Source organism: Pinus tabuliformis, chromosome 3_2, assembly GCF_031772625.1.
Source record: "Pinus tabuliformis cultivar Carrire ecotype Pingquan chromosome 3_2, CPIR1, whole genome shotgun sequence".
NCBI classification, from domain to species: domain Eukaryota; kingdom Viridiplantae; phylum Streptophyta; class Pinopsida; order Pinales; family Pinaceae; genus Pinus; species Pinus tabuliformis.
Genome location: NC_142302.1, coordinates 346,053,402 through 346,072,773, shown reverse-complemented (window position 1 = coordinate 346,072,773; position 19,372 = coordinate 346,053,402). Strand labels below are relative to the sequence as shown.

General features: G+C 37.9%; 1 protein-coding gene across 13 annotated transcripts in view; it reads right to left on the bottom strand.

Moving 5' to 3' along the window:
• The window catches only part of LOC149180894 (peptidase M50B-like protein), a 198,631-nt gene that overhangs the window by 89,311 nt on the left and 89,948 nt on the right, over positions 1–19,372 (bottom strand). For 12 of the 13 annotated variants that reach the window (XR_016256980.1, XM_089416359.1, XM_089416365.1 and 9 more), the window contains 7 exons: positions 10,308–10,392; positions 9,999–10,120; positions 9,679–9,703; positions 9,456–9,539; positions 9,219–9,248; positions 8,936–9,041; positions 8,717–8,781 (listed from right to left, as the gene is read on the bottom strand). Coding sequence is in view for 12 of the 13 variants with exons in the window: in XM_089416359.1 (XP_089272485.1) it covers positions 8,718–8,781; positions 8,936–9,041; positions 9,219–9,248; positions 9,456–9,539; positions 9,679–9,703; positions 9,999–10,120; positions 10,308–10,392 (516 nt within the window). In the remaining variant the exon portion in view is untranslated. The remainder of the gene's footprint in view (positions 1–8,716; positions 8,782–8,935; positions 9,042–9,218; positions 9,249–9,455; positions 9,540–9,678; positions 9,704–9,998; positions 10,121–10,307; positions 10,393–19,372) is intronic. The other variant, XM_089416369.1, reaches the window with a different exon arrangement.

Sequence of the window (19,372 nt, the reverse complement as noted above, 5' to 3'; positions counted from 1 at the left end):
TATTAGTTAACATTGCCCAATTTTGATCAAACTACCTAATTCAAGACTTAAAATATGGTAGAAAAAGCTTAACATGCTTGGTCGATGATTTTGACTTGATTGAAAGGTAATTTTTGCTAAGAGCATGCCGCGTGACAAAGGAGTTCAACAATTAACACCACCAACACTAGGGTACATATAGGGCTTGGTGCTCTTGATTAAATGCTAATCGCATACCTTCATACTTGATATAATCTAATGAAATGCCACAATCCCATTGATCCTGAATTCCTGAAAACTGTTAAGTCTGCTGAATTTTGAATAGGATATGAAATTCTATTTTCTCCATATGAAGTCCAAAGAGGCTGGAACCACTCTCAAACATCCTGAGTCATTTCATGGTAATGTTAAGAATTTAAGTAAAAGGATGAAAATGAAAAATAAAGGAGAATGTCACTTTTACTTTAAGAATTTAACATTACCATGAGGGAGCATCTGCTATATTTATATTTTTTTTTGCCTTCATTCGTCACCCTAACCCAAGGTGGACCCACCCCCAACAAGCAAACTCACCTAAAATTAAAAAAAAAAAATTGAAAAAAGCGATTTTCTAAACGCTTTTTTGGAAGCGTACGCTTCCTCCTCCAAAGCGCCACGCTTTCGGCGCTTCCGTACCACGCTTCCGAATTTCCAGGAAGCGGCAAAAAATTCGGAAGCGGCACTTCCAAATTTTGGAAGCGCGCTTCTGGCCAAGCTTCCTAGGCGCTTCCATACGGGACGCGCTTCAGGGCTTGGAACCGGGGGGGGGGCGCTTCGTGCAACATTGAACCTGATGGAGGGTTTTATAGAATGAACTTGACTTGCAAGTTGTGTGGGCATCATATGTCAGGGGGCATTTATAGATTGAAGTATCACTTTGCACAAATCCCTGGATTTGATGTAGGGCTTTGCGCAAATACAAATGTAGAAATCATCCAAAGAGCCATGAAATCATTGGAAGAATTAGAGCACGAGAGAGAGGCCAAAGCAGAAATAAAAAAGCAACTAGCAAGGAAAGTGTTAGGCTCAGGTGAACATGGAAGTGGCACTGGTTCTACTTCAGCATAAATACCTACAACCAACCCGGTAGCTGCCTCATCATTTTTTGTTCCTAGAACCACGCCTGGTTCACAACCATCTATCACATCAATGCTTAAAAAAACTGAGAAAGAACAAGCTCACAAGATGTTGAGCAAATTTCTCCTTTGGAGTGATATTCCTTTCAGCTTGCAAGGAATAATCCATTTTTCCAGCCTTTTATTGATGCTATTAGAACTGTTGGCCCAGTGTACAAAATCCCTTCTTATGATGACTTTAGAGGTCGGACTCTTCAAGATGAAAAGGTTGACTGCACCAAAAGATTGGAGGAGTTTAGGGCATCATGGGTAGAAACAGGATGCACTGTGACGTCAGATGGTTGAACCAACCAAAAGGGGAGATCCTTATAAACTTCTTGGTTAGTTGTACCAAAGGGACAATGTTTTTGAAATCTGTTGATGCATCTTCACATATCAAAGATGCAAAAACTTTATGTGATTTGCTAGATGTGTTTATTTTAGAGGTGGGTGCAGAACATGTTGTCCAAGTCATAATGGACAATGCTGCAAATTATGTTGCTGCTGGGATGATGCTTATGGAGAGGCATCCTATTTTATTTTGGACCCCTTGTGCTGCACATTGTATTGATTTGATGTTGGAGGACATAGGAAAAATTTCCTTTGTCAAAGATATTGTTGACTCATCAAAAAGCATTACAAAATTTATATATAATCATACATATGTGCTTAGCTTGATGAGAAAATTCACCAACAACAAGGAGTTGGTGCGCCCCGCCATTACACGGTTTGCCACCAGTTTCATATCTCTTCAATCCCTCTTGAATTCTATGTGGGATGTGAAGAAAATGTTTCTTTCAGAGAAGTGGCATACTTTGACAATGAGCTGCAAACCAAAGGGAGAGGCCATATGCGGATTAGTTTCATACCAGGAAGACTTCTGGGCGGGAGTGCAGGAGGTGTACACTGTTACTGAACCTTTGGTAAAGGTTCTTTGATTAATTGATGGTGAGAAGCCCGCAATGAGCTATTTGTATGACGCCATGGATAGAGCCAAAGAATCTATTTGGGCCTACTATGATGATAAGGGAGATGAGGGGTTTCAGAAACAACTCCTCCTATGGGAAGTGATTGATGAACGATGGAACAACACACTCCATCGTCCCATTCATGTTGCAGGGATCTACCTGAACCCCACATTTTCTTACCCATGTGGTTTCGTATTTGATGCTAAGATCATAGATGGATTCTTAACCTGTGTTCAGAGGATGGTGCAATCTCCAGCAGAACGTGCAGAAATCTCCAAAGAAATGGAGACATACAGGATGGCAGGTGGCACATTTTCCTTTGATATGGTTGTGACTGATAGAACGACTAAAATGCCAGGTATTTTTTAGTTTGTTTCAAATTTCATTATCTCTTCAAGTTCATAACTTCATACTTTGTTTCAACTTTCAAATTTCATTTTTTTCTTATGTTTATTTAAAATTTTATTTGTAATTTTGTTGTAGATGCATGGTGGAGAATCTATGGTGCCAGGGTACCCCATCTGCAAAAGCTTTCCATTCAAATCCTCAGCCAAACATGTAGCTCCTCAAGATGCGAGCACAACTGGAGCGTATTTGAAAAAATAAACAACAAGAAGCGCAACAAGTTAAACTTAAAACTTAAAATATTGCAAATTTCCAATTAATTTTTTGAAATTCATTAAACAATTTTTTTTATAATTATTATTTTATGATCTTTGTACAGGTTGGAATCCCAGCGACTTAATGACATGGTCTATGTCTACTACAATCTTTGATTGTGGGTAAGGCAACTTGAGAGGATACTTGATGTAGAGACCATCTCATTGGATGGGATTGACACCACTGTTGCATGGAGGTTTGAAGCCGAGAGGCCTCTCATGGAGTCTGCCAAGGATTGGTTAGAGCAGGAGGTAGTAGAAAGCATAGAGGGGGAGGAGGAGGAGGAGGTGGCACCACCTACCCGGGCTACCCTTGCCACCAGTAGAGGACGTGGTCTACCTCCTGTAGCTCCTAGTTCTTCAGCTTCTAGAACACAGCAGAGTCCACTGCCAACTCCATCGACATTTACATCTAAAGGGAAAGGGAAAGCTATTGCATTTTCTCGCAAGAGGGGCAAAGGAAATCGGGTAGTATTAGTTATTTGGTTCATTTCATTGTATATGACATTATGACTCATGATATGAGATACATTATTATATTTTTTGTTGATATTTTGAGGCTAAGTTGGGTCTCAAGAGTCGAGACTTACTATTTAGGACATGATTCACTGTTATGTGTGATGTAGCACTAGAAATGATATTATACATCTTATATATTAGTTTTTATGTGTCAATGTATTTATTTTATGTTGTAGATGCTTTAGATATTAAAAAAATTGAAAAAAAAAATGAATATTTTTGTATCTTACGATTTTTCACAATTTTTACCGATTTTTTCTTGATTTTTATGATTTTTTGTGATTTTTTCCCTTCGCCGAATTAATCCCGATAACGATTTTCGCAACATTGATAATTACTTCTATTGATTTAATCATTTTTCATATTAAACAGTTTTTCGGTAGAAATCACATGAGAGAATTTTTTGGCCGACGTGTTTCGAACCAACAAGTGTGGTTCATCATCAGGACTAGATGAAGAGGCAGACCATGGCAAAGGCTTAAATAGAGAGCAATGTAGAGACATAATTTCAAGTAACGGCTATATTTGAACAATAATGTTTAAATTATAATATTAATTTATTAATATATTAAAAACAAATATTATTAAGTAACGGCTATATTAAACGGCTAGTTTTTGAAAAAAAATATTTAAATAATGATATTATTTCATTAATTTATTAAAAATATTAATAGGTAACGGCTATATTAAATGGCTAGCTTTTGAAAAATAATATTTAAATTAATTTATTAAAACCAAATATTACTAGTTCTTGAAAAATAATATTTAAATAATGATATTAGTTTATTAATTTATTAAAATATTAATATGTAACGGCTATATTAAACGGCTAGTTTTTGAAAAATAATATTTAAATTAATTTATTAAAACCAAATATTACTAGTTTTTGAAAAATAATATTTAAACTGTGATATTAGTTTATTAATTTATTAAAAACAAATATTAATAAGTAACCGCTATATTAAACAGTTAGTTTTTGAGAAATAATATTTAAAATAAATAAATAATCAAAGTCAAACTTTAAAGGAGGGGAGTCAAAAATTATAAAAACGAGTGAAGACCCTAATCGAGACAAGATCATTTGATAAATAAAATAACTAATGGAAATAAAATAAAATAAATTAAAAATAATTAATGGAAAAATAAATAAAATAAAACAAAAATATACACAAGTCAAAATAAATATATATATATATATATATATATATATATATATATATCCAAAGAAAAAATAATCAATAAATAAAACGGGGTCAACAATAAAATATGGGGCTCAGGCCCATTAAACAAATAACAAAAAATACATAAAAAACACAAAGGATCAAGAAAATAAACTCTAATGAAGAATAAATCAACAACAAATACTATAAAAAGGATGCCAATACCTACATAGATAAACAAACAAACAAAATAAATCCCAAAAAGAAACCTAAAAAACTAGGAGGACAAGACAAGGACCCAACTTCTACTAATATTCCAACCATCATCACTATTCAAATTATTGGGACTTTTTTCAATTTCTAGGGCCTCCCTCAATTTACGATGATGGAAATGACTAACCTTAACAACGACTTGGGCCTCCTCAATGCAGATGTGATGCTTAGATTTATCTGCATGCTCCGCCAAAGCAGAGGAGCGGGTCCTGCCATGCTTGATGTCAGCAACATGCTCACGAATCCTTTGATTAATCGAGCGACTAGTGTCACAAATGTAGGGAGTCCCACAAGAGCATGAGATAACATAAACACCCTTCATATTCTTGGGGTCCACTGGGTCTTTTACAGATCTAAGGGAGCTCCGGATGGTATTTAAAGGCCGAAAGGTTGAAGCCACCTTATGCTTCCTTAGGATCCTTGCAATCTTGTCAGTGGTCCCTTGAATAAAAGGAAGATGAACACAAGAAAATCGATCCTTGGTATCTTTCTTAGCACTAGGACTTTTTTCAGCTCTGAGGAAAGCCTTAGTACATTGGTGTCTACTATACCCATTATTAAAGAAAACACTTGGGAGATGTGCTTTCTCTTCCTTGAGATGATTCTCATCAGAAACTCTTAAAGCTTTAGTCACTAAGGTGTTGAGAACACCAAGCTTTTGAGCTGGGAAATGATGAGGAAAAACATGAAGATATTGTTCCGTATGAATTTTCTTACGACATACCTGATCAAAGAAAGAGCCATCATCATTCCTTGAGAGGAGGACGTCAAGGAAGGGAATACTACCATTACATTCAAATTCCATGGTGAACTTTATAGAACTAGATTGATTGTTAAGATGGAGGAAAAACAGTTCCAACTTTTCTTTACCATGGGACCAAATGACACAAGTGTCATCCACAAACCTCTTCCACAACTTAGGCAGAAGACGAGAAGAGGCTAAGGCCTTTGATTCAAAATCCTCCATGAATAGATTAGCTACCAGAGGGGAGAGGGGGGAACCCATGGCGACACCGCAAGTTTGCTCATAGAATTTTTCATATTCGTATTCATCATTAAGCAATTACACAGAAGACATCAACAATATAACATATATGAAAGTAGGATTATGAAGAGACCGCCAAACCAAAAACACAAGAATTTACCCTGGGAAAACGCACATGGAAAAAAACCCAGCAACATTTCCTTAGAGAAATTCTTTAGTTCAACAAGAGACATACCTAGATCTACTAGTCATTCACAGGGTCAAACTGATCAGCAAAGAGACTTGATCAAACCTAGTCCAACTGCCTCCTAGTCAAGTCATAAGCCTGCCCACTGAACTCGGTCTGGTTAAGTCTGTTAGGGCAAGAAACTAGGACCTGTTGCTCTGACATATCTCAAAAGTTCGGTCCTGCACTTTCACAGAAATTCGGTCCTGCACCATCTCAGAAATTCGGTCTGCAACAGCTCAGAAAGTTATTCTGCAACACTTCAGAAATTCGGTCTGCGACATCTCAGAAATTCGGTTTGTATTAAAACCACAGATTCATCCATGAACTCAGATTCGTCCTTGTTTGCCTCAGAAAGTTTGAATTGCTTGCTTGAGAGGAGGACGAAATGACTGTGTATTTAGTTATCTTACAATGCCAAATCGGTGCCTCTTCACTGGGGCTGACTTGACTAGGAAGAGGGCTGACTTGGCTTCTTTGGAGCCAAAAATCTAAATTCAAATTCAAATTTTCTCTTTTGAAAAGGACATGAAGAACATGCCATATAATTTTTCTTTTGACAATTAGCATGAAGAACATGCTTTATATTTATCATTACAAATACATCAAAAGCTAAAATATTCCAAGGCGGGCGCGCTACTACCCCGAGGCTTGTGGATAATCGATGAACAGCAGGATTTAGAGATTTATCAGTATCATCACAGGCCATATATTGATCAGGAACAATGTTGCACGAAGCGGGAGCGAAGCGGAAGCGTTTTTTGGAAGCGGGGACGCCGAAGCGTCATTTTCCAAAAATCTAGGAAGCGAAGCGTCCGCGGAAGCGTCTGCTATATATATATACATATTTTATATTTTTTTGCATTTATACTCAAAACAAACATCCCAAATACCAAATTAATTGTAGAAGACATGAAAACATGCATATTTTTGCATAAATCAAGATAGATATAACATCCATTGTACATTAATGATCTAGAATCTAGATTCTTCTCCTCTTGTCTAGCCTTTGCCTCTACCTCGATTGTCTAGGGATATTAGTCAACATTGCCCAATTTTGATCAAACTACCTAATTCAAGACTTAAAATATGGTAGAAAAAGCTTAACATGTTTGATCGATGATTTTGACTTGATTGAAAGGTAATTTTTTGCTAAGGGCGTGCCGCGTGACAAAGGAGTTCAACAATTAACACCACCAACACCAGGGTACATATAGGGCTTGGTGCTCTTGATTAAAGGCTAATCGCATACCTTCATACTTGATATAATCTAATGAAATGCCACAATCCCATTGATCCTGAATACCTGAAAACTGTTAAGTCTGCTGAATTTTGAATAGGATATGAAATTCTATTTTCTCCATATGAAGTCCAATGAGGCTGGAACCACTCTCAAACATCCTAAGTCATTTCATGGTAATGTTAAAAATTTAAATAAAAGGATGAAAATGAAAAATAAAGGAGAATGTCACTTTTACTTTAAGAATTTAACATTACCATGAGGGAGCATCTGCTATATTTATATTTTTTTTGCCTTCATTCGTCACCCTAACCCAAGGTGGACCCACCCCCAACAAGCAAACTCACCTAAAATTTAAAAAAAAATTGAAAAAAAACGATTTTCTAAACGCTTTTCCGGAAGCTTTTCTGGAAGCGTACGGAAGCGTCTGGGAAGCGTACGCTTCCTCCTCCGAAGCGCCACGCTTCCGACGCCCGAAGCGCCGTACGAAGCGCGCTTCGGCGCTTCGGAAGCGGCGCTTCCGTACAACGCTTCCAAATTTCCAGGAAGCGGCTAAAAAAGCCGAAGCGGCGCTTCCGAATTCGGAAGCGCCGCTTCCGGCCAAGCTTCCTAGGCGCTTCCGTACGGGACGCGCTTCGGGGCTTGGAATCGGGGGGGGCGCTTCGTGCAACACTGATCAGGAATACTATAGGGTGGAAAGGCCCTAAGTATATTTTTATTTTTGAGTAAATGCATAGTTACAGCCAATATGTATATATTTATATATCTGCTGATAAAGAGACAATACGGACTGATTTTTTTGATACAGAAAATGGCAAGGCTATTACTGTACAAAAGTCCATATGACCTACAGATATTGCATATGCCATCTGGCATCTACTACATGTAATTTTTCTGCATAATGAAAGATTACGATTTTTCCTTTGGAAAAATCAAGAGCTAAAATATTAATTATGAAGACCGACCATAGCTACAAAATTCAATAGTATGCTCATGCTTACATTCCATATTTAAATGGTAGCCAGATGGAATTGAATTTTTGTAATTATGATAATTTTTGTACTTAGGTAGAGGTACATGCATGTTAATATCACCTATTATGATAATCACTGTGTTTATTGAGAGGTGCATGCATATTAATACATTTGTATCACTAATTTTGAACTTAATATGTATCAATGGCATATTTTGATATTTGATCCCTTGAGTATGGTAGCTGGCCATCACATCTGGTGGTCCAGTTATAGTGGGCCTTTTTTCTGAAAAATAACCCTATAATTTGTAATTACTGCCTCTTTTGATATTAGTGAAAGTCCTTTTCAATTTTAAAAGATAAAAAAATGTAAAATGCTATTTGACAATATTCATTTATGTCCAAAGAAATGTGTGCTGAATATGGTTTCTACAAAATTAAAGATGCAAAGCTACAAATGGCACAAAATAGAGAAAACTATACACATTGTCAATAGCAGAAAAGACAATGCTTGAACAGCATAAACGATACATTTAGAGTATATGCATGAGATCATCTATGCAGAGATAAACGTGCATACCTCAAGACAAGATGACTAGACCAATGTATACCGATGCACAAAGAAATATAAAAGATATGAATCCCCTACAAGTACACCATGTTAAAGGTATGTTTCAGAGCATAGTTCAAATAATGTGCTTGCCAAGACACCATCCAACATTTCCACTTTCAATGCAGAAACATGAACACTGCTATGAAAGTCTAAACATTTATGCACCATAACTGCTACATTTCTTACCATATGACTCCCCAGGCTATGCCATTGCAAGGGCAAGGGCAAAGCTCAGCAAATTTTTCTGCATCACTTGAGTTGACTCTTCTCGATATAAGGTCATCATAGATATCTGGGCCATCAAAAAATGGGCTCAATTGCATCCACGAAAGAATACACTGATTTTTCATTCCAAATTTGCATATTCCCTATCAAAGTTTGTTTCTAAAAACTTCTATCCATAAATGGAATATCTCTAATACAACACAGCCTACTGATAGCAAAAATCAAAAGAAGCACAAGTTCATACCATAAACGGAAAACAAACTGTTCATCACACCTACAGAGAACAAAATATTGTTATCCAGTTAGGAGAATATTAGTTTAGTAGGTAGAGCATATAAGTACTGGAAACAGTCTCCAAAGAAAAGGTTGCTCAGTAAGAGCAAATTCCAGATGTCAATGAGAAAAGACCTCAAAATCATCTGAAGGAAAAAAAAAGAACATTAACATTCCAAATAAATATTTTCCATTTCACGTTGATCACCTATGAATAATATAACGTATCGAAGAATATGGAAACTGGTTTTTTCTTGCAAAATCCATATTAATCCCAGGAAAATGATAAAACCTGAAAAATATCACGCCACAGCATCAAAACTCTGTGAATAGCTCATATGGCATAATTGCATTTCTTGTAGTAAAGATTCTGATTTTGAAATGCCTTCTATTTTTAGTTTAAGTGCAGAGGATCAGGTTATAGTATATACCAATACAGAGGCCTCGAAGAAACCACTGTTTCATGCGACGTAGAATAGTACCGCCAACAAACAATACAACAATAAAAGTTCAGAACCAGTAGATAGTAACTTTTGTTGGAAATGCGAAGCTACAAATTTGGCAAGAAAAACAAAGAAGATCTCTAACTTCAGTGTCTGCTTAAGGATTGATTGCAAAAATCCATGTTTTGTAACTGAAACATGTGAAGCACAATCTTGGTATGGATTAAAAAAATGAAGTAATTCAAAGAATTTTGTTTAATTGGTAAGAAAATGACATTTTTTAGAACATTAGCATATCGTTACCTTACATTTTTAGCAATAAACAACACAATAAGAAGTGCGCCACCGAGGCAAGCGGCTGCAACTCTTGCTGTTAAAAGGTTTGTTGATGCAACAATAAGAACCATTCCCCAAAAAGCTGAGCCAAGGTCTGCATGTATACAAGAGAGAAATCATTTCCAAAGGAAATTCTACAAGCAGAAGGCAATTTAAGGAAATATAGAGAACAAAAAAGAAAAAAGCTTTACTAATAACTATGTCCAACAAATTCACAGAGGGAAGTGCCATAGAAAATGATTGATTCTTGTAAGAAAGCTGAAGACAGAAATGGCGCTCACATCCAGCTGGCAGAATCAACCAATACACACCACCACGTGTTTGTGTCACACCACCTTCATCAGCATGAACTTTTATGCCATCAACCTGCAATCATATCATATGACATAAAGCACATATCATCATAGAAGCATAGCTGCAAAAGAAAGGTGTTTCGCAGCAAAAGGAAAGCATTATCTATAAAAGCTGGCAAATTGTTACTGACATACATAATACAAACATCTGTAAGGTCGTTTCAGGCTTTTTAACATCTATTACCTACAATCTTTTGTTGTGCAAGTACCTGGCCACTATAATTCTTCTAAGCAAATACTGTATGGGAAAAAACAACTAGCTGATTGCCATCTACCACCTAAGACACGTTTCTTCCCACATCCAAAAAAGCAGCAATAACAGCTTCCAATCAAAGAAACTAAACAAAAAAGCATAAGATCATTTTCACTTGAAATTTCCTAGCAAGCTACTTTGTTAATATATCCAAAACAATTTGTCAACTTTCTGTTCAAAATAACACTAACAGAGACGGAAGCACCAACTGTACCAGTAAATTTCCAAGAAAGCCCAAACTGGCAAGTTGGGAACACTGTACAGACTAACAATCAGAAAAAATACAGAGTTGTGCAAAGAAAATGCTTCCAATATACTAGCTGATTGCCATCTATGGTCCCTGAGCCCTGCTTTTCTGCAGATCCCAAAAGAACGAGGACAACAACTTCCAGTCAATGAGACTGAAACAAAATGTAATATTTAATTTTCAGAGATATTTAATGAGACTGAAACAGAGATGGAAGCACCAACTGTCCAAGTAAATTTCCAAGAAAGCACAAACTGGCAAGTTTGGAGCACTGTACAGACTAACAATCAGAAAAAATACAGAGTTGTGAAAGAAAATGCTTCCAATATAATTCTTCTAAACAATTGTTGTATGGGGAAAGAACTAGCTGATTGCCACCTATAGTTCCTGAGCCCTGCTTTTCTGCAGATCCCAAAAGCATGAGGATAAGCACTTAAAATGTAATATTTAATTTTCACCTTAAATTCCCTAGTAAACTAGTTCGAGAATAAATCCACAACACTTAGTGAACTTACAGTGCCAAATAACACTGCTAGAGTGTTAGCTTTTGGGGTTACTCAAAAACTGCTTACACCATGTTTGTAGGTGCTTCATGTGATGTGAAGTGCATGTTGTATGGATGACCTTTGGTTGTTCCATCATCAAACAGACACATTGGAGTGGACATGTTCGCTGATTGCTAGAACTCAACTTGGTGGTTATGTTGCTTTCTTCCTGGAGTGTTGGAGACCTATGATGTAATGTCCCTTTTCGAGTAATGACTACAGGGACTGACTTGGTAACCCATCTGATTCCCATAGGCTATAGTCAGAAGAAGGGGATCAATTAATTTAATTATTTAATGTCATTTCTAAGGTGATGTTGAGTAATTAAATTAAAAAGAGTGTTATTTTATGACCCATGGTATTTTGATGACCCATTGTATTCCAATGAAAAAATTATAAAAAGAAAATTGGAGCTCACTTTTGATTATGCAGTGATTATTTTTCTAAATTGATTTTGGTGAGCTCTTGGAGCTTCAAGTAAAGGGCAAAAACCCTAGTGAAGATTAGTTTCGGTGGTGAAACATATCCAACCTAGCAGATCAAGATTGATTTCAATGGTCAGACACATCCACCCTAGCCAGTCAAGGAAGAGGAATCGTTGAGGTTCTTCACAGGTGCTCAAATTGAAGGAGAATCAATCCATCCATTTGCAGCAGTTCTGGTTCCTTTGGAGTGCAAGTTCACCTTGGCAGGCTGAATCTGGTTGTGCATCCAAGATTTAAAATAAGGAGGCTGAATTCCTAGTTGAGACCGAATTTCAGTGAAGAGGCCAAATTGCTTGGAGAGGCCACATTTATTTCTGGAGGCCAAGCTTTATCTTGAGGGGGGTTAGTTTACACACAGCAGCTCCTGTTTTTGTGGAAGCTGAATTTATTTGCACTTGTCGACTTCTTAATTGGACATCAGGTTTCTTAGTGAGGAGGCCGTGTTTGTTCTTGTGGAAGCCACGGCAATTTCATGGAGGCTATATTCATCTTTTGGAGGCTGAGTTTATCAATGTGAATCAGTGTTGTTAAAATCGCGATATTACTACGATTTTATCGTTTTCTCACGAGTTTTTCATCAAAATGATAATATCGCGAGTAGTACTCGCAAAATTTTTTTATACGCAATTTTTTCGGAATTTATCGTGGAGGGTCGGGGCAGTGCGGTTTTATAAGCAAAAAAACGAATTTCTTTCATTTCATTTGGACAGCAGAGCGCGCAGAGGGCAGTGGAGACTTGGAGTGTTGGAAAGGCTTGGAGATTTTGCCATTTTGGAGCTAAATCAACTACGTGGAGGAGAAAATCAAAGAGTGTGCTAAGGAGGAGACCGATTATCTTCATAAAAACGGTATGGGCACCAATTTTTTTTTTGTTTTCATTGTTTTGAAACTTTGTTTTTGTTTTTTTTCAATGTTTTTGGTTGGGTTTGGAATGGGTTTTTTCACATTTGTCCAATGTAATTTTTTTTTTAGTTTTTTTGGTTGGGTTTGGAATGGGGTTTTTGACATTTGTCCAATGTATTGTTTTTTTTAGTTTTTTTGGTTGGGTTTGGAATGGGGTTTCTTAAATTGTATGTAATTTTTTTTAATTTTTGTACAATGTAAAAATTAAAATACTAAATTGCAAGTTTGTAACTTGTAAATACTAAATTGTAATCCTTATTTTCCCATAGGTTCACAACTTCACCGAAACACAATTCAAGTTTTCAACTTCAAAGTTCAAAATCAAACATGCCAAGGAAATTGGATCCTTTCTGGGAATATGCTGAACCTGATGCTCCGAATGATAAACTAAACTTGACTTGCAAGTTGTGTGGGCACCATATGTCCAGGGAGGTGTACAGATTGGAGTATCACCTTGCAAAATCCTGGATTTGATGTAGGGCCTTGCAAAAATACAAATCCTGAACTCATCCAAAGAGCCATGAAAGCATTGGAAGCTTTAGACCAGAATAGAGAAGCCAAAGAAAAAGTGAAGAGGCAACTAAAAAAGTCAGCTAAACAAGCAAGTGGCACTGGTTCTACTGCAGCATCAACCAATCCGGTAGCTGCCACATCACTTTTTGTTCCTCGAACCACACCTGGTTCACAGCCATCTATCAGTTCAATGCTAAAAAGAACTGAGAAAGAACAAGCTGACAAGTTGCTGGCAAAATTTCTCCTTTGGAGTGATATTCCTTTCAGCATTGTAAGGAATAATCCATTTTTCCAACCTGCTATTGATGCTATTACAACTGTTGGCCCAGGGTACAAAATCCCTTCTTATCATGATTTCAAAGGCCGGATTCTTCAAAATGAAAAGCTTGACTGCACCCAAAGATTGGAGGATTTTAGGGCATTATGTACACAAACAGGATGCACTGTTATGTCAGATGGTTGGACTGACCAAAAGGGGAGAACCCTTATAAACTTCTTGGTTAGTTGTCCCAAGGGGACTATGTTTATCAAATCTGTTGATGCCTCTGCACAAATCAAAGATGCAAGAACTTTATGTGATTTGCTAGATGTGTTTATTTTGGAGGTAGGTGCAGAAAATGTTGTCCAAGTCATAACGGACAATGCTGCAAATTATGTTGCTGCTGGCAAGATGCTTATGGACAGGCATCCTACTTTATTTTGGACACTTTGTGTTGCACACTGTATTGATTTGATGTTGGAGGACATAGGGAAAATTCGCTTTGTCAAAGATATTGTTGACTCATCCAAAAGCATTACAAAATTTATATATAACCATACATCTGTGCTTAGCTTGATTAGAAGATTCACCAACAACAAAGAGTTAGTGCGCCTCGCCATTACACGGTTTGCCACCAGTTTCATATCTCTTCAATCCCTCTTGAATTCTATGTGGGATGTGAAGAGAATGTTTCTTTCAGAGGAGTGGCGTGCTTTGACAATGAGCCGCAACCAGAGGGAGAGGCCGTATGCAGATTAATTTCATACCAAGAAGACTTATGGGCGGGAGTGCAGGAGGTGTGCGTCGTTACTGAACCTTTGGTAAAGGTTCTTTGGTTAGTTGATGGTGAGAAGCCCGCAATAGGCTATTTGTATGAAGCCATGGACAGGGCCAAAGAAGCCATTCGGGCCTACTATGATGATAAGAGAGATGATGGGTTTCAGAGACAACTCCTCCTATGGGGAGTGATTGATGAGCGATGGAACAACACACTCCATTGTCCCATTCATGCTGCTGGGCTTTTCCTGAACCCCGCATTTTCTTACGCATGTGGGTTTGTATTTTGATGCTGAGATCATGGATGGATTCTTATCCTGTGTCCAGAAGATTGTGCGATCTCCGACAGAACGTACAGAGATCTCTAAAGAAATTGAGACATATAGGATGGCAGGTGGCACATTTGGCTTTAACATGGTTGTGATTGATAAGATGATTAAAATGCCAGGTATTTTTTAGTTTGTAATTTTGTTTCAAATTTCATTCTCTTCAAATTCCATTTTTTCTTATGTTTATTTAAAATTTTATTTGTAATTTTGTTGTAGATGCATGGTGGAGAATGTATGGTGCCAGGGTACCCCTTCTGCAAAAACTTGCCATTCGAATCCTCAGCCAAACATGTAACTCCTCAAGATGTGAGCGCAACTAGAGTGTATTTGAAAAAATACACAACAAGAAGCGTAACAGGTTAACACTTAAACATTTAAAATATTGCAAATTTCCAAATAAATTTTTGAATTCATTAAACAATATTTTTTTATAATTGTACAGGTTGGAGTCCCAGCAACTTAATGACATGGTCTACGTCTACTACAATCTTCGATTATGGGTAAGGCAACTTGAGAGGACACCTGATATGGAGGCCATCTCATTGGATGGGATTGACACCACCGCTGCATGGAGGGTTGAGGCCGAGAGGCCTCTCAAGGAGTCTGCTGATGATTGGTTAGTGCGAGATGTAGTGGAGGAGGAGGAGGAACACGAGGAGGAGGTGACACCACCTGCCCGGGCTACCCCTGCCACCAGTAGAGGACGTGGTCTACCTCCTATAGCTCCTACTTCTAGAGCACAGCAGACTCCACTGCCAACTCCACCAGCACCAACATCTACATCTAGAGGGAAAGGAAAAGCTGTGGCATTTTCTTGTAAGAGGGGCAGAGGAAATCAATAGTATTAGACTTTAGTTATTTTGTTCATTTTATTGTATATGACATTATGACTCATGAGATACATTATTATATTTTTTGTTGATATTTTGAGGCTGAGTTGGGACTCAAGAGTCAGGACTTACTATTCAGGACATGATTCACTGTTATGTGTGATTCTAGCACTAGAAATGATATTAAACATCTTATATATTAGTTCTTTTATCATATTTACGTGTCAATGTATTTATTTTATGTTGTAGATGGTTTAGATATTAAAAAAATTGAAAAAAAATGAATATTTTTGTCCCAAACAAATTTTTCCCGATTAATATGATTTTTTCCGATTTTTCCTCGTGTTGATATTATCCCGATAACGATTAATGCAACATTGATGTGAATGCCACATTTGTCCCTGGGGAGGTCGATTAATCTTCTCAAGGCCAAAATTCCTAGAGCGGGTTGTGTTTATTCTATGGGAGCCAAGTTCTTTATTAGAGACAAATTAATTTGGAGGAGAACAAGCCATTTTGCTGGAGATATTCACAGGTTCCAGAAATTATTATTTTGCATGTATATTCTTGATCAAATTTAATAAAATTTTGGCTGTGCTTTAAAATTCTATTGAGTACAGGCTTCATGTTTATTTGCATTCAAAATGTTTGAAGAAATATCTGTTGGAGATTGTAGAATTTTATAGACACACCCCAGTTATAAGCTTCATGAAATTTTATCATTGTTTAATGCCCAACCCACATTTCATTTGCTGTTGCCATTAGATGCTTTAGAATTGAAAACTTCAAAACTGAAACACAAGAGTCTAAACGACTAATAGCTAAGACAAACAGTAAGCAAACCCACAAAATTTTTGCACAAGGGTTTTTGGTCAATAGACCCTGGAAAAAACCCCAAAGGGAAAACAAGTGAGAGAGAGAAGAGATTTTATTATTTAAGAGAAATTTTACAGCAGTAACAAACAACAAATAAATGCAACTTATCTCCTTAGAATTCATGCCCAGAATTCCTAGAAATTTGTGGTGACTTCCTCCTCGAATTATGTGGCTCTGCTGCCTCAAAAATTGTGCTCTCCTTGCCTTGATTCTCAGGTTGTCTCTGCTCAAAACTGTGTGCAGCCTGCTGTACAAACTGGCAGGCATTTGATGCTGTACGAACTCCACATAATTTGTGCCAGACCTTCCTTAAAACTCGTGCCAGGTCTCCCTCAAAATCCGTGTTGTTGTAGCTGCTAGCATCTCTGACAGCGCTTTCCTTGCCTCGAAAATCACAATGTACCTGCTGTATGATTACTAGAAAACACACCTTGATTTCTGTGTTGTACCCTCCTCAGAAATGATACCCTCTCCTTGGGATTCATCCCCTCCTTGCTGCTGTACTTCCTCTTTTCTGTTGTATGATGGCTCTTCTCAGCTGTACAAATGGCTTTCTCAGCCTCTCCTCCTCTCCTCCAATGCACATGAAGAATGGTGAATAATGGTGTCTATTCTCTCCTTGACTTGCTTTTTTGTTCTCTCATAATGAAGAGTGACCTAACCCTAAGATCCAATGGTTAAGATTAGATCTTAGCCATTGAGATCAAGGCTGGGGATTTAATATCTCATTGACTTAAGTCACTTTATCCCACACTTAACGTAAGTCACTTTATCCCCTCAAATCACCTTTTCATTTAATATTCACAAAAAGTCACTTAGACTTTATATCTCATAAAGTCACTTTAACTTTATATCTCATAAAGTTATGTCAAGGGGTCATGATGAATACTTATTTCTAGGAAACACTTGCACTTGGTACACTTTTCTAACACTCCCTCTCACTGAGGAAAGTGTTTCTCACCACTCCAATCCTGTCTCTAATTTAGGCATGTTTGCCTCTTGGCAAAGGACTTCGTGAGAATGACAGCTACCTGCTCATCAATAGATATATACTCATGCTACACTGCCCCTCTCTTAACATAGTCACAAACAAAGTGGTATTCAATCTCTATGTGTTTTGACCTATCATGAAAAATTGGATTCTCCGTGAATTTTATGCAGCTCTAATTATTGAAGTAAATCAATGTATGCCTCAACTGCTAACCATATAAGCCCACCAACAACTTGCAAAGCCAAATGGCCTCACAACTAGCTTAACTAGCTTCCATCTATGTTACCGGATTTGTCATACCCGAGGGCCGGATCCGCGAATCCCCGATTCTCGAATCCAAGGATCCACCTAGGATTTGTTTGTGTCAGCAAGCATTGTTTGTAGGTTACAATGAACGTTCATTAAGTTTCTCATGCAGGGTACTGTTTTGATCCCCTCACATTTGTCACGATTTTCAATAAGGCAACGGCACGAAGGCGTGGAGAGAGGGAACAACACAAAGCCAAGATAACGGCAACGAGAATGGGTTGCGACAAAAAGATGGGATAGGTATGGTTAAGCACAAGGACAACGCAAGGTTCAAGTTGTCATTGGGACTAACCCACCAAGCCTGAGAGCAACACGGGGTTTAAGTTCGCAGCAGGACTGACCCACCAAACCTTGCAAGCAACTCATGAACTGCAACCTAAGACAAATAATATATTGTAATGTTCCTAAGTAGGAATGCAATTGATATTAAGCAAATAAACTGTGCAACACAATATAAAAAATCAAACACACATTAAACATCCATGGAAATGCTGCAAGGGACTGTTGAGCCATATTATTATAAATTTGCAGGCTAGATACAATATATATTAGAATGGTGCACCTGGGCTTGTCCCAATGAACAAGCAAGACCAACCCCAGGTGGGAAAATGGTTGAGTTGAAGGCTGCCCAGCTGCTGCAACACTCTGCATTGTGCTTCCCAAGTAAACTATTGCACTATTGAACTTCGACTAGCTGGAAAGTACTCAAAAACTACCCAAAAAATTGTGTTCTTTTAACCCCGGACTCCTTGGACACAACCCAAAAAAACCCAGAACAGAATTTAGCTGGTTTTGACTTCAGATTTTCAACCCGCTTGGAGCCTCTCCCTAGCTATCGCTGCCAATTTCGACCTACAGGAATCTGCCTACAAATCCCTCTACAAACTCCTCCAAAATGTTCAATTTACCTATGTTATCCAACTCCTAGCTGCCCGGATGGCTCTTGGCCAAGATCAACTACTCCCCAAGTCCCCACGAATTGTTGTTGGATAGCCTCTGCATTATCCCTCTGCTCAGAAATACAACTGACTGATGTGCTAGTCTAGCTAGCTGCAAACTCCAACGAAAATGCCTACCCTATGTTGCCTCCTCAATTCCTGAATCTCCCAACAATCAATGAATCCCCTTGCTGGCCTCCAACTCCTCCTGCATGTTTTTTCGCTGCCCAGGAATATGCAATTCCCCCTTTGCGCTGATGACTGAAATGTGTTGTTGTCCTTGACACCCTGGAACTCCTGTAGAACAGCCTCCCTAGGGCTGGCACGGATGGTTCCCCGAAGTAGAGGTTGAATCTCCCACGTGAGAGATTTGTGGCTAAACAGTCGGTAGACTTGCTAAGCAGCAAAGCGTACAAGTGAGTGTTTGTTTGCAAATGTAGAAGATAGTCCAAAATGAGAGTTGATCCCTCCTTATATTCCCTTGGACCTCCTTAGCCTCATGTGGGCCCCTCCATCCACCCATACGATTTCCCTCCAAGCATATCGAATGGCCAAGTTCGAATCCCCCATGTGGGTGGCCCCCACATCCCACTAGTTGCTAAATAAAGTCGAATTTGCCCCAAAGTTACTAAGTCTAAGTGTGGGGTCCTCCTAAGTCAAAATTGTGCCAAAAATGTGTAGCTGCACCCTATGACTAATCTTTGTGAGAAGGGACATGACATACATATTAAAATAAAA